The sequence below is a fragment of the Entelurus aequoreus genome, linkage group LG15 (genome assembly GCF_033978785.1).
Source record: "Entelurus aequoreus isolate RoL-2023_Sb linkage group LG15, RoL_Eaeq_v1.1, whole genome shotgun sequence".
Classification (NCBI taxonomy): domain Eukaryota; kingdom Metazoa; phylum Chordata; class Actinopteri; order Syngnathiformes; family Syngnathidae; genus Entelurus; species Entelurus aequoreus.
Genome location: NC_084745.1, coordinates 35,916,349 through 35,931,348, shown reverse-complemented (window position 1 = coordinate 35,931,348; position 15,000 = coordinate 35,916,349). Strand labels below are relative to the sequence as shown.

At 43.2% G+C, this 15,000-nt stretch overlaps 2 protein-coding genes across 7 annotated transcripts in view; one reads left to right on the top strand and one right to left on the bottom strand.

Moving 5' to 3' along the window:
* The window catches only part of gcm2 (glial cells missing transcription factor 2), a 12,465-nt gene extending 2,647 nt beyond the window's left edge, over nt 1-9,818 (bottom strand). Inside the window, exons 1-7 of one of the 2 annotated variants that reach the window (XM_062021339.1) lie at nt 9,499-9,818; nt 8,163-8,226; nt 7,914-8,102; nt 7,721-7,833; nt 7,535-7,660; nt 7,212-7,468; nt 6,921-7,149 (exon numbers count right to left, since the gene is read on the bottom strand). In XM_062021339.1, coding sequence (XP_061877323.1) covers nt 6,921-7,149; nt 7,212-7,468; nt 7,535-7,660; nt 7,721-7,833; nt 7,914-8,102; nt 8,163-8,226; nt 9,499-9,591 — 1,071 coding nt within the window. In that variant the 5' untranslated portion in view covers nt 9,592-9,818. The remainder of the gene's footprint in view (nt 1-6,920; nt 7,150-7,211; nt 7,469-7,534; nt 7,661-7,720; nt 7,834-7,913; nt 8,103-8,162; nt 8,227-9,498) is intronic. The other variant, XM_062021338.1, reaches the window with a different exon arrangement.
* A 1,249-nt stretch (nt 9,819-11,067) lies between these two features.
* LOC133630068 (synaptonemal complex protein 2-like) overlaps nt 11,068-15,000 on the top strand; it is a 14,017-nt gene continuing 10,084 nt past the window's right edge. The window contains exons 1-8 of one of the 5 annotated variants that reach the window (XM_062021333.1): nt 11,068-11,217; nt 11,566-11,685; nt 11,765-11,863; nt 11,934-12,038; nt 12,120-12,144; nt 12,205-12,284; nt 12,345-12,433; nt 12,499-12,533. In XM_062021333.1, coding sequence (XP_061877317.1) covers nt 11,215-11,217; nt 11,566-11,685; nt 11,765-11,863; nt 11,934-12,038; nt 12,120-12,144; nt 12,205-12,284; nt 12,345-12,433; nt 12,499-12,533 — 556 coding nt within the window. In that variant the 5' untranslated portion in view covers nt 11,068-11,214. Of the gene's footprint in view, nt 11,218-11,565; nt 11,686-11,761; nt 11,876-11,933; nt 12,039-12,119; nt 12,145-12,204; nt 12,285-12,344; nt 12,434-12,498; nt 12,534-15,000 lie in introns of all 5 variants that reach the window. The other 4 variants (XM_062021329.1, XM_062021332.1, XM_062021331.1 and 1 more) reach the window with 4 other exon arrangements.

Genomic DNA, 15,000 nt, shown 5'->3' with positions numbered 1-15,000 from the left:
AGGGGGCGGTGTAACAGGACATAATTGAGAAGCACTGGTGTGTGAATGTGAGTGTGAATGTTGTCTGTCTATCTGTGTTGGCCCTGCGATGAGGTGGCAACTTGTCCAGGGTGTACCCCGCCTTCCAGCCAAATGTAGCTGAGATAGGCTCCAGCACCCCCCGTTACCCCGAAAGGGACAAGCGGTAGAAAATGGATGGATGGATGGTCTAACAACTGGGATTTTACATGGACCCTAATCTCAGGTACTCTTCAAGGGTCTAATGTCTGGGACTGCATGGATCTAAGACCTGGGATTCTATACAAATTTTACAGCTATCAAACATCTGGGACTCTACATGGATCTGAGTGCTGGTGCTCTCTAAAGATCTAAAACCTGGGACTCTAGATGGGTTAGACATTTGGGACTCCATGGCTCCAACATCCGGGGTTTGACATGGGTTTAACACAGTGGATCTTACATGGACCTTAATATCAGAGACTCTACATGGGTCTAATGTCTGGGAATATTCAATGATATATCTGGGATTTTACACGGGTCTACCATCTGGGACTCTACATTGATCTATGGCCTGAAATTCTATACACATTTTACAACTACAACTCTAAAGATCTAAAACCTGGGACTCTAGCTGAGGCAAAACATTAGTCAAAGGCTCTAACATCCAGGGTTCTACATGGGATTTTACATGGACCCTAATATCAAGGCCTACATGGGTCTAAAGTCTGGGATTATTCAAGGATACATCTTGGATTTTGTTTTGGTCTAACATCTGGCACTCTACATGGATCTAAAACCTTGAATCCTATACTGATTTTATCGCTGGGACTCTAAGGATCAAACAGCTAGGGTTCCTCGTGGGTCAAATATCTAGGAAACTAAGGCTCTAACATCCGGGATTTGACATGGGTCTAACACCTGGGATTTTACATGGATCTCAAAGGCCTACTGAAATGATTTTTTTTTATTTAAACAGGGATAGCAGATCCATTCTATGTGTCATACTTGATAATTTCGCGATATTGCCATATTTTTGCTGAAAGGATTTAGTAGAGAACATCGACGATAAAGTTTGCAACTTTTGGTCGCTGATAAAAAAAAAGCCTTGCCTGTACCGGAAGTAGCGTGACGTCGCAGGTTGAAAGGCTCCTCACATGTCCCCACTGTTTACACCAGCAGCGAGAGCGATTCGGACCGAGAAAGCGACGATTACCCCATTAATTTGAGCGAGGATGAAAGATTTGTGGATGAGGAACGTGAGAGTGAAGGACTAGAGTGCAGTGCAGGACGTATCTTTTTTCGCTCTGACCGTAACTTAGGTAAAAGGGCTCATTGGATTCCACACTTTCTCCTTTTTCTATTGTGGATCACGGATTTGTATTTTAAACCACCTCGGATACTATATCCTCTTGAAAATGAGAGTCGAGAACGCGAAATGGACATTCACAGTGACTTTTATCTCCACGACAATACATCGGTGAAGTACTTTAGCTACGGAGCTAACATGATAGCGTCGTGCTTAAATGCAGATAGAAACAAAAGAAATAAGCCCCTGACTGGAAGGATAGACAGAAGATCAACAATACTACTATCAGGAGACACCGAACCAAACACTGGACCTGTAACTACACGGTTAATGCTGTACCGCCTGTCGAAGCCTAGCAATGCTGTTGCTAACGACGCCATTGAAGCTAACTTAGCTACGGGACCTCGTCAGAGCTATGATAAAAACATTAGCGTTCTACCTACGCCAGCCCTCATCTACTAATCAACACCCGTGCTCACCTGCATTCCAGCGATCGACGGCGCGACGAAGGACTTCACCCGATCATCGATGCGGTCGGCGGCTAAAGTTAAAAGTACCAATGATTGTCACACACACACTAGGTGTGGTGAAATTTGTCCTCTGCATTTGACCCATCCCCTTGTTCACCCCCTGGGAGGTGAGGGGAGCAGTGGGCAGCAGCGGTGCCGCGCCCGGGAATCATTTTGGTGATTTAACCCCCAATTCCAACCCTTGATGCTGAGTGCCAAGCAGGGAGGTAATGGGTCCCATTTTTATAGTCTTTGGTATGACTCGGCCGGGGTTTGAACTCACAACCTACCGATCTCAGGGCGGACACTCTAACCACTAGGCCACTGAGTAGCTAGCGTCGGATAGCGCGTCTGCTATCCAACTTAAAGTCCTCCTGGTTGTGTTGCTGCAGCCGGCCGCTAATACACCGATCCCCCCTACAGCTTTCTTCTTTGCAGTCTCCATTGTTCATTAAACAAATTGCAAAAGATTCACCAACACAGATGTCCAGAATACTGTGGAATTTTGCGATGAAAACAGAGCTGTTTGTATTGTGATACAATGTGTCCGAATACTTCCGCTTCAACCATCGACGTCACGCGCAAACGTCATCATACATAGACGTTTTCAACCAGAAGTTTCCCGGGAAATTTAAAATTGCACTTTATAAGTTAACCCGGCCGTATTGGCATGTGTTGCAATGTTAAGATTTCATCATTGATATATAAACTATCAGACTGCGTGGTCGGTAGTAGTGGGTTTCAGTAGGCCTTTTTTTTCCTTTTTCTTTTTTCAGTAGGCCTTTAATATCTACATGGGTCTAAAGCAGACCTGCATGGCATTCTGCGGCCCGCGGGCCGCATCCGGCCCTTTGTACGTCCCTGTCGGCCCGCGTGAGGCCAATTATAAATTACAAAATAAATTTTAAAAAGTATCTATTTCGAGTGTGCAATACAACGGTGTTGCTTTTGTTTTGAAAAGCGTTATTAGTATTACTTCCGTGCGGACGTATGCTCGTGCACGCAGCGGCAATCACAAATACAAAATACATTCAAAAAAACCATCTTTGTCGTGCGTGCAATACAACTGTGCTGCTTTTATTTCGAAAAGTGTTATATGTGCGTATGTCCTGTGAGGGAAGGCGCACAGCGACAAGTGATGCCCGGTTATCCCCGAGACGCTAAAAAGACAAAAGTTGATGACGAATGGCGTGTTTTAAAAAAGACATGGACTGCCAAGTAAAGGTAAAGCCGTGTGCTTATTTGTGGTACACACGTTGCTGTGTTTAAAGAATATAGTGTAACGACCTGCTGAAGTAGATGTTGTCTTCTTGAGTTGCGTAAATGAGAAGTGAGGAGACGTGCGTGTGGAAGGAACGAGATAAGTTGAGCTGTGTTAGTATAGCTTGCTCAATAAAAGTTTAAAAAGAGCGTCAGACTTCGTGTGCACTTCTTCTGGACGCTACAATTGGTGTCAGAAGTAAAACTTTGCGCATACTGCACTGTTTGTGTGCTACGTCATCGGGAGGTACGTGCCACGTGAGGAGCTCGCCGCAAAGAGAGAGAGAGACAGAGAGAGCGAGAGCGAGCGTTTACAGGTGCAGCCACGCTGCTTGCCACGGGGGGAATTCCGCCCTCAATGAAGACTCCCAGGTTTGATGGCAAGGCGAATTGGGAGGCATTTCATCCCACTTGTGACATCAATTGTAGCGTCCAGAAGAAGTGCACACCAAGTCTGACGCTCTTTTTAAACTTTTATTGAGCATGCTATACTAACACAGCTCAACTTATCTCGTTCTTTCCAGAAGGAAAACCAATCCTCACTCCACATTTCCGCAACAGCAACGCTTCTTCCTTCTTCGCCAATCACCTTACAGGCGTGCTACGTTCACAACAAAGAGGATGCAGGATGAAGTGACAGAAATTGAAATTTTTGTAGTGTAATATACATCAGGAAGTGTTGAAAGTGTTAAAAATAAAACCATCAAAAGCCATCTGCTTTTGTATAAAGATAAGTTAGGTTAAATGAAAATATTATTATTATCTATCTTACGGTATATAAAAAATAATTTGAGCAAAATTTAATTGAAATATTGTCGGTGTGGCCCTCCAGCAGTGCTCGGGTTGCTCATGCGGCCCCCGGTAAAAATTAATTGCCCACCCCTGGTCTAAAGTCTGGGACTATTCAAGGATATATTGAGAATTTTACATGGGTCTACCATCTGAGACTCTACATTGATTTATGACGTGGAATTTAATACAGATTTTATAGCTACGACTCTAAAGAGCTAAAACCATGGACTCCAGATGAGTCAAGGATTAGTCAAAAGCGCTAACATCCAGGGTTCTACACGGCTCTAACACCAGGGGATTTTACATGGACCCTAATATCAGGGACAAAACATGGGTCTAAAGCAGTGGTTCTTAACCTGGATTCGATCGAACACTAGGGGTTCGGTGAGTTGGCCTCAGGGGTTCGGCGAAGCCTCCGCTGCGGAGGTCAAGACACACCCGACTCATCGTGTAAATAAAAACTTCTCCCTAACGGCGTATTATGAATACCCCCAAACAATGTTCCCTCTAATTTGAGCAAACGGTGGAGCACATGTGAGCGATGTCAGACGTGCACATGCACTGTGGCCACACCTGCAGCACACCTGTCCCAAACCTGACTAAATAACAAGTTAAATGTTTTATTATTATAATCAAATGACAGAAGTCATTTCCATGATATTATTTTCTAGTATAAGTGTTTTGGCCCACTTACAATGGCAATCACAAAAAATATTGTTTTTCAAGAGCTGCGTACTAGTATTCTATGTCTGGGTGGGGTTCCTGCTTTGGAAATAATTTGTACCCCTTTCAGATATCACACTTAGTTCCCACTAAAACATTGACATGTTGCACGATAAGATGTAAACATGGGGATCAGTTATTGCTAAGAAAGCCCTGGAATTTTTTATACCATTTGTTACAACATATCTTTGCGAGCAATCCTTATCAAGGATGCTGGACAAAGAAACGAAGAAAAGGAACATACTTTGCTGTGAAAATGAAATGAGAGTGGCACTTGCCAAAGTGAAGCCACGCATATGGACAACACCTCCCACCCACTACACTCGGACCTTGCAGAGAGAATGAGCACGCTCAGTGGAAGGCTCAGACTCCCAAAATGCATTACGGAACGACACAGGAGGTCCTTCATACCAACAGCCATCAGACTGTATAATGCATATGTTCCTTGACTGCACTTAAATGTACAATATATGTAGAATATATTTATATTATTTATATATTATATATTATATAATATATATATAATATATATTATATAATATATATATAATATATATTATATTATTTATTATTATTATTGTCTATTGTGAGCGAACTGTGGTGCTGAATTTCCCCCAGGGATCAATAAAGTAATAAGCACACGGCTTTACCTTTACTTTCTGTTCTATTCTATTCTATATCTGAACTGGTCTCTCAAAGGCAACAGCAGAAGTCACACTGATTTGCAGGTGTGTAATTCGTTTTGAGTTAATGTGTGTGGTTTTGTTCTTTGAACAAGGTGGTGTTAATGCACGGTTCATTTTGTGCACCAGCAAAAAAACATATAACTTTGTCTTGAATTTGAAAAAAAGCAACATTTTATTTTTCACTAAAGAAGGGTTCGGTGAATGCGCATATGAAACTGGTGGGGTTCGGTACCTCCAACAAGGTTAAGAACCACTGGTCTAAAGTCTCGGACTATTTAAGGATTTATCTAGAATTCTACATGGGTCAAACATCTGGGACTCTACATTGATCTAAGACCTCGGCCTAGTGGTTAGAGTGTCCGCCCTGAGATCGGTAGGTTGTGAGTTCAAACCCCGGCCGAGTCATACCAAAGACTATAAAAATGGGACCCATTGCCTCCCTGCTTGGCACTCAGCATCAAGGGTTGGAATTCGGGGTTAAATCGCCAAAAATGATTCCCGGGCTGCTGCTCACTGCTCCCCTCACCTCCCAGGGGGTGAACAAGGGGATGGGTCAAATGCAGAGGCCTAATTTCACCACACATAGTGTGTGTGACAATCATTGGTACTTTAACTTTAACTTTAACTCTTTATGGGTCCAAATTTGGGACTAGATGTGGATCTGAATGCTGGTGTTATGTAAAGATGTAAAACCTGGGAAACTACATGGGTCTAACATCTGGGACTCCAAGGTTCTAATATTCGGGGTTCGACATGGGTCTAACACAGTCCTTTTTCAACTAGTGGGGCAGGCCCCCCTGGTGTGACCTCAGGGAACATGCTTTTTTTCATGCCAGAATATGACAAAGTGTATGTGGCACTTGGCTTCACTATAACCACGGTGGGAGACAAGAAAAGGTTGATGTGTTTTTTCGTTTACTGTTAATAAACTTAAAATATTATGCAGAGGTATAGTTACGTATAAAAATTTCTTAGACAAATTATACTATTTATAGTCAAGGTGGAGAGTGGGTGGGCGCAAAATATTTTCTTCTTTCTAGGGGGGTGGGGGGGCGTAACAGAAAATAATTGAGAAGCACTGGTCTAATACCTTGGATTATACATGGATCCTAATATTAGGGACTCTACATGGGTTTAATGTCTGGGACTATTCAACGATGTATTTGGAATTTTACAGGGGTCTAACATCTGGGACTCTACTTGGATCTAAGACCTGCAATCCTATATGGATTTTACAGCTGGGACTCCAAGGATCAAACATTTGGGGTTCTAGACTGGTCAAATATCTGCAATACTATATGGATTGAGTGCTGTTACTCTATGATAACCTAAACCTGGGACTCTAGATGAGTCAAACATCTTAGGCTCCAAGGCGCTAACATCTGGGGTTCAACATGGGTCTAACACATAGGATTTTACATGGACCCTAATATCAGGGATTTTACATTGGTCTAACATCTGAGACGCTACTTAGACATAGAAACAGGGACTCTACAACAATCTGTCATCAGGGACCACACATAGATCTTAAATTGACCCAACATCTTGGACAATGTAATAATCTAATAGATGAAACTCTACAAAGAGCTCACATTTGGGACACTAAAAGGATGGAGTACCTTTGGACAAACCTGAAAGACTTACCTTAGTTGTAGTGGTGATGATGGTCTGCAGTGCAGCGGGTGAACCCGGGGTGTTTCCTGTGTAGCGGCAGGGGTAGTCAGTACTGTAATAATGGTGGTTGTCACTGTAAGGGGCAGAGGTCTTCAGTAGGTCTTTCCAGCCCGGTTTTGGTGAGGGGTCAAAGGAGGAAGAGGAAGAAGAAAGGGGAGCTGATGCTGAGGATGTTGGACAGCCAAGGACTGGAGCCACCCTAAAGATAAGGATTTGGTTCAGGACTGTTTCCAGAATCTGATCAAAGGGTGTCTGGTTTACCTGGGATCGCAAAACTCTGAGGTAACTGGATATGAAGGTGAGGTCAGGTACCCTGGGAACTCGTAGCTGGGCCTGCCCATGTAGAGTCTAGGACTAGCTGTTTTCTGCAGACCGGGTGATGTCTCTCCTAGAGTGTTATGGTGGTTGTAGTAAGGTTCTGTACTTTGGAATGCTGGGTAATGCTGGGGGAATGTTGGCTCGATGAAGGAGATCCTGTCTGCTGATTCCACACAGGAGAGAAGGGCTGGGCCGAGAGTCTGGAACAACAAAAACAGTGAGCACACACAAAAAAAACACAAACCAAAGTCTTAGCTGTGGTCTACCTGAGATTCAATGAGTCGCTTTTTTGGTGCAAAAGGCGGCGAGTTAACTCGTCTTTTCACTGAACTTCTCCGAGCCTCTGTCTCAGATTTGGACTCTGGCCTTGGATGGTCGTGGACCCCTTTGGCCTGAAGGGGCACAGTAAATAAGAAAACATTGCAAACAGACTTAGAAGCAAACTGGATTACCTGGAAGAAGATGGCCTTCCCGTCCACCCTCCAGAAGTTGGTGACCGGGTATCCGCTATGACCTCGACACGGCAACAGTTCCAGAGCACCAGTGCAGCTCGGACACACTTTCTCTAAAACATAAAGTCCGGAGAACATCAGGCACGATTCCTGCGACTGTTCTGCATCAGGTTCTGGATCTAGTGATCCTTACTTTGTTGTTTCTGCCGAGCCTTGTCGCAGATAGCGGGACGCAGCTGCAGTCGGGAACCGTCGGAGAGAGTGCAGCCCCGCGAGCACACCACCACACCCAAGCACGATTTCTTGAGGATCTGACAGTTGTGGTTGTTGGTGTTCCTCATGGCCCAGCCCGACAGGTGGCGCTGAGCATTCTTGTCCTCGGCTAAAAACATTAGCATAGTTAACATATTTTACATTACACACAGCAATATTTGTTACTCACCGCTGTAGATGTAACGCACGTAACCATCAGTCCACTCCTGGAAGCCGTCAAAATGCTTTGTGTCCTACGAACAGGAAGTGAGTCATAAGCATTTAGCATGTTAGTAACTTTTTCTTGCAGTACTGATAAAATAGTTTAATTACCATCATTTAGCAACATTGTTTCTGTGTCAAATTGCGTTGCAAACTTAGGAGAACAATCTTAAATAATTTGTTTTTGATTATAATTTAATATAATAGTACTAATAATAACATAATAATAATAAAAATAATGCATAGTTTATAATAATAATAATAATAACAATTTAATAATATAATATCATATATATGTATTACTAATAAACTTATGGTCTATTTTGTTATGAATTGCATTCATTTTAAATACATTGTTGAAACACTTTGCAATATTTTAGATACATTTAAAGTAAGTCAGGCTGTCAAATACAATAAATGATGACAATAATAATCCTGAAAAATATTTACATATTACATATTTTAATAATATTTTATATATTTAATACTGTATGTATCATTCATATTATTAATTTACTTCTAACCGCTGATTAAAAAAATATGTATTTTTATATGTATATTCAATAGTTGTATTTTGCATAGATAGATATTGATCATCCCTCAACTGTTTGTGTGTGTGTAAGTGTGTGTGTGCAAATGAGTATGCTCCCTCTTGTTGTTTAAACAGTAAAAACTGGTTTTTAATATTTTTGTTCCCAGTGAAACCAAAATACATGTGCGCACACACACTCCGCCTCGCTCACATACACACTCACACAAACACGCACAAACAACCTTGAGAAAACCTTCAGCGTGTCCATTTCATGTTTGTTTTAATATTTCATCAATTATAAATTAATTGTTGCACATTTTTATAAATTTTTTTTAAATAAAAATAATGTCACATTTTAGGAATAATGGTAACAATAAAAATATGACATGATCATAATAGTAATTTTAACATATTACAAAATCTATTTATTAATATAAGAAATATAAAAAAAAAAAAAAATTAATGAACATAAAAAAAAATACATGAGTATACGACATTACACTTTTACAGTAAATATAAACACATAGTACAGTGACAAATAAAGTGACCTTTTACCATACCATAATTTAATTGTTTTAATTATTCAATTATTGATTGAATCCTTCCGTGTTTTTATGTTGTTTTATTTATGGTTTATTTTTAAATTATGTACATTTTTGATGAGTTTAAATATTTTCTATTAGAATTTTAACACAAATGCTCAATTTCTTGCCAATTCATTGCACTTTGATCAATCAATAATCAATAAACAATTAAGAAAGGCTTAGGTCACCTGAGGGAGTTTGGGGTCATTGATGTCCCAAGTGGACTTCATCCCGAAAGAGCAAACGCAGTCTGTCTCCTCGCGCTCCTCCGCTCGGGACATCCTTCCGGCCTTGCTCCTTGTCCCGCTCCCGGTCCTGGTCCTGATCCTCCCAGCCGCTTGCCACTGAATCCGAGAGCAAGTGGGACCTGAACCGGAGTCCGCGGGTGGTCCAAAAACACAAAGAAAGTCAAAAGTGGGAAAAAGTCCTCGAGATTCCCATGCGGTGTCTCACTGGAGCGCGTGCAGCTCCTTTGAGGGTCAGGTCTGTATGAAGAGGCAGGTGAGCACGTCAGTAGATTCCTCTGAGTGAGTGTGTGTGTGTGTGTGTGTGTTTGTGTAAAAGAGAAGTGTGTGTGAGTGTGTGATCCAAAAGTCACAATTGACATATCATTGTAATATATATCTATATATATAATGTTAAGTTGTGTTCACTTCCATTTACAAAAAAAAAAAGTAATATAATTTTAAAATATTTTCACCGACACCTGTGTGCGTGTGTGTGTTTGTGTGTGTGTAGGGGTGTTGTGGAAACAAGTGAATGTTTCTCCCAAAACAAACAAGTCATTAGTCATCAATTACTAGAAATTGCTTGTGTGTGAGACAGCATATCATGCACTCTCACACGCGCACGCTGAAGACGAGTGTCAGAGGGTTCTGTGACATGACGAGACTTTTCATCTTCAGTGAGCATAGGTCAAAGGTCGCGTGCAGGTGACCGTGACCACCAGAATAGAAAATAGCAGAATGCACACTCCCGAATGTATGCGGAAGGTAACTCTTCGACTCGTTAACCGCTGCACATAGAAGGGTGCAATTTTGTCAGAACATGCACACCTACTGTGTCTCCTGCGCTATTACTTTTCTAATCAATACACATTGGCATTGTTATTAAGCCCCAATTAAGTTGGATTGACTGGAAAAGCCTACCAAAACATGGCCGCCAACATCCATATCATCTTTGCAAAGGGACCTGATTAATTGTCCACAAGTTATTGGCTGAGTCTAATGATTATAAAACTTTGAGGACATCTGTATTTACATGTATGTAAGCATGTCTTCCAAAGTATTTTGACCACAACCCATAGAGGGCGCCCCTAATGTCATCATCATAATGCAATGGGTTATCGATTAGAGTGCAGGTATGTTACTTGTTGACACATATATTAATAATAAAAACTAAACATAACGATTGGGCTCAAGCTATCGCCGTCTTGAAACATATATTTACTGTGTGAGCACAGTTAGCTAAATAAAATGACACAATAAAACAAAACACAAATACTGTAATTGGCATTTGAAGTCATCTGATAGATACTTCAGGGAGGAGAAACAGGAAGTGGTGTTTGCAGAGCGATACTGGCATCTAGTGGTGCGATACTGGCATCTAGTGGTGGTTTGTATGTATTGCTGGAATTGATAAGCGTGTGTCAGCAGCAGGAAGCTTTTTTTGTTTTTGTTTTGCAGCAATCGGTATAACAATTGTTTTTATTATGTTTGTTCATCTTGCAATATGGTTGAATATAATAATTTGCATGACTCATATTGTATTGAGCTGCCAAAAGACGTGGAAAATGAATTGATGCAATAAGGCACCTGTGCGGATTCAACTGCGCATGCGCTAATCATGCGTTAATAAGCTGCAGCTTCGCGCACTCCCGATTCTTCCACAAGACAACAAACACGATGGTAAATGCTGAACATGTCTTTTTCCATGATTTAACTTTTTTGCACGGTGAATGTGAAAGCTTCGGAAAATAGTGCCGTGACGTCATTGCACGTGCATGCCGCGTTTGTGTTCAGTCTGACGTCACGTGACATTCCAAATGGCGCGTTTGAATTTAGCCGCTTTCGTCCATCTTGTGTGATTAATATTGCGAGCTGTGAAGCAAACTACTGCTTTTTGATGTCCAAAACTGATTTTTTTTAAAAAAAGACACGTGATTGAAGTTTTAAAGTGAAAACCACAATGCTTAAAAAAACGTCATCTGATTGGCTGATTAACCTGTCAATCATCACCATGCTTGTGCGAGTCAGCTGGAGGCCCAAATGGAGGACTGTCTTGTCCATGGAGACTCTCCCCGTCTGGTGTGTGTGCTCCGAGAGGAAGGCGTGACAAACTGCATGCTTACCAGACTGGACCAGCTGGTCAACAAGGTAGCGGGCCGAGCCGCCGTGATTCCACTTCCTGTTTGGCGACCTTTCCATATCGCTTTGTCATCTTTGCTCGCAGCAGCTGAGCGGTGGCGAGTACGGCCAAGTGACCGTGGTCTTGAAGTCTTTGGAGAGTCTCGCGGATAACAAAGACGACCTGAAGATACTGCTCGACCTTGGAGTCACTGCCAAAGTAACACACACTACTAACAAGGATGTATATGTATATTACTACAATAATGCATTGTCAGGTTTTGCTGTGGTTCCAAACGTTACGTGACCTCTTGACCGCCGACCCCTTGAGAAGCTGCGCCCAGCTGGTCACGCTTACCTTAAGCTTCTTCGACTTCCTGCTTGTACGCGGCACGATGACAAGCTTCGTTGTAGAGTTTGCGATTCCATGACAACTTTTCTCTGCTTTCCTTGTCTTCTTTCAGCTGCTGGGTCAGTCGTCTCTTCCAGGTTGGTGGGCCACGTGATGCCGAGTCACCTGACCTCTGACCTCACTTGTCTGTCTGTCAGTCCGTCAGCTAGCCGTGCTGCTTTTGGAGCTCCTTCAAATGGTTCTGGAGCAGGAAGCCCCCTACTCTCTAAGATTGGAGGTACAGTCTAGTTATGTTAGTAATGCGGATTATTATGGGATGTCCTGGTGTCGTCATCAGGCCATCAGAACCTTCAACATCATCCTGGACTCTGTGAGCATAGATCAGAAGAGCAATGTCCGAAAGGAACAGACACTCATCCAGAAGATGTGAGACCGAGAGTTTGAGAACGCGTCACGACGAGAACACGCTAACATGCGCTAACTGTGTGCAGGTCGCAGGTGGCGGCCGCCATTCAGACCGCAGGAGGTGAGTCAAGTCGCCTCCGAATCAAGCAAAGCACTCCTGTCATATTGAGGATCTTTGACTAGAATCTTTACAGTGGAACCTGCAAAACAGAACAGGATCTTTGGTTAGTGATTTTACAGTAGATTTTACAGGGCGGTATAGCTCGGTTGGTAGAGCGGCCGTGCCAGCAACTTGAGGGTTGCAGGTTCGATCCCCGCTTCTGCCATCCTAGACACTGCCGTTGTGTCCTTGGGCAAGAAACTTTACCCACCTGCTCCCAGTTCCACCCACACTGGTTTAAATGTAACTTAGATATTGGGTTTCACAATGTAAAGCGCTTTGAGTCACTTGAGAAAAAGCGCTATAAAAATGTGATTCACTTCACTTCACTTCATCCCCAAAAACAGCAGAACACTTCAATTAAATAGAGGATCTTTGACTATTGTTACAGTAGGTCCCCAAAAAACGGCAGAATACTCTGGTTATATAGAGGATCTTTGACTACCATTTTTATATTAAGTCATCATCATCGGCAGTCACTCGTGGTCGAGTATGACTGTCCTCAGAATGGATGGGTTCCCATTCGGGAGGATGCCTGCGCGTGACGTCTTTTAGCGTGGGGAGACTGATGCGCCTGCAGCCACCACACGGTCCTTGGCAGAGAGGGGCCTTGATCCAGTGGTATGGATCCATGACGACTGGAGACCACCCTCTGTTGCAGCCTTCATCCGCCTTCAGTGCCGTTGTGACATGCAGTGTCATCCTCCGCCACAGCAGAACAATAATGCTATATAGAGGATCTTTGACGGGCTTTGTTATACTATGTCACAAAAAACAGCAGAACAATGATGTTGTATTGAGGATATTTCATTAGTGTCTTTACTGTTGGTCTCCAAAAACAGCAGCCCACTCCTGTCATGGGAGGATCTTTGACTACTGTCTTTACTGTAGGTCCCCAAAAACAGCAGCCCACTCCTGTCATGGGAGGATCTTTGACTAGTGTCTTTACTGCAGGTCCCCAAAAACAGCACCCCACTCCTGTCATGGGAGGATCTTTGACTAATGTCTTTACTGTAGGTCCCCAAAAACAGCAGCCCACTCCTGTCATGGGAGGATCTTTGACTAGTGTCTTTACTGTAGGTCCCCAAAAACAGCAGCCCACTCCTGTCATGGGAGGATCTTTGACTAGTGTCTTTACTGTAGGTCCCCAAAAACAGCAGCCCAATCCTGTCATGGTAGGATCTTTGACTAGTGTCTTTACTGTAGGTCCCCAAAAACAGCAGCCCAATCCTGTCATGGTAGGATCTTTGACTAGTGTCTTAACTGTACGTCCCCAAAAACAGCAGCCCAATCCTGTCATGGTAGGATCTTTGACTAGTGTCTTAACTGTACGTCCCCAAAAACAGCAGCCCACTCCTGTCATGGGAGGATCTTTGACTACTGTCTTTACTGTAGGTCCCCAAAAACAGCAGCCCACTCCTGTCATGGGAGGATCTTTGACTAGTGTCTTTACTGTAGGTCCCCAAAAACAGCAGCCCACTCCTGTCATGGGAAGATCTTTGACTAGTGTCTTTACTGTAGGTCCCCAAAAACAGCAGCCCAATCCTGTCATGGTAGGATCTTTGACTAGTGTCTTAACTGTACGTCCCCAAAAACAGCAGCCCACTCCTGTCATGGGAGGATCTTTGACTAGTGTCTTTACTGTAGGTCCCCAAAAACAGCAGCCCACTTCTGTCATGGGAGGATCTTTGACAAGTGTCTTTACTGTAGGTCCCCAAAAACAGCAGCCCACTCCTGTCATGGTAGGATCTTTGACTAGTGTCTTAACTGTACGTCCCCAAAAACAGCACCCCACTCCTGTCGTGGGAGGATCTTTGACTAGTGTCTTTACTGTAGGTCCCCAAAAACAGCACCCCACTCCTGTCATGGGAGGATCTTTGACTAATGTCTTTACTGTAGGTCCCCAAAAACAGCAGCCCACTTCTGTCATGGGAGGATCTTTGACAAGTGTCTTTACTGTAGGTCCCCAAAAACAGCAGCCCACTCCTGTCATGGGAAGATCTTTGACTAGTGTCTTTACTGTAGGTCCCCTAAAACAGCAGCCCACTCCTGTCATGGGAGGATCTTTGACTTGTGTCTTTACTGTAGGTCCCCAAAAACAGCAGCCCACTACTGTCGTGGGAGGATCTTTGACTAGTGTCTTTACTGTAGGTCCCCCAAAAAAACAGCCCACTCCTGTCGTGGGAGGATCTTTGACTAGTGTCTTTACTGTAGGTCCCCAAAAACAGCAGCCCACTCCTGCCGTGGGAGGATCTTTGACTAGTGTCTTTACTGTAGGTCCCCAAAAACAGCAACCCACTCCTGTCGTGGGAGGATCTTTGACTAGTGTCTTTACTGTAGGTCCACAAAAACAGCAGCCCACTCCTGTCGTGGGAGGATCTTTGACTAGTGTCTTTACTGTAGGTCCCCAAAAACAGCAGCCCACTCC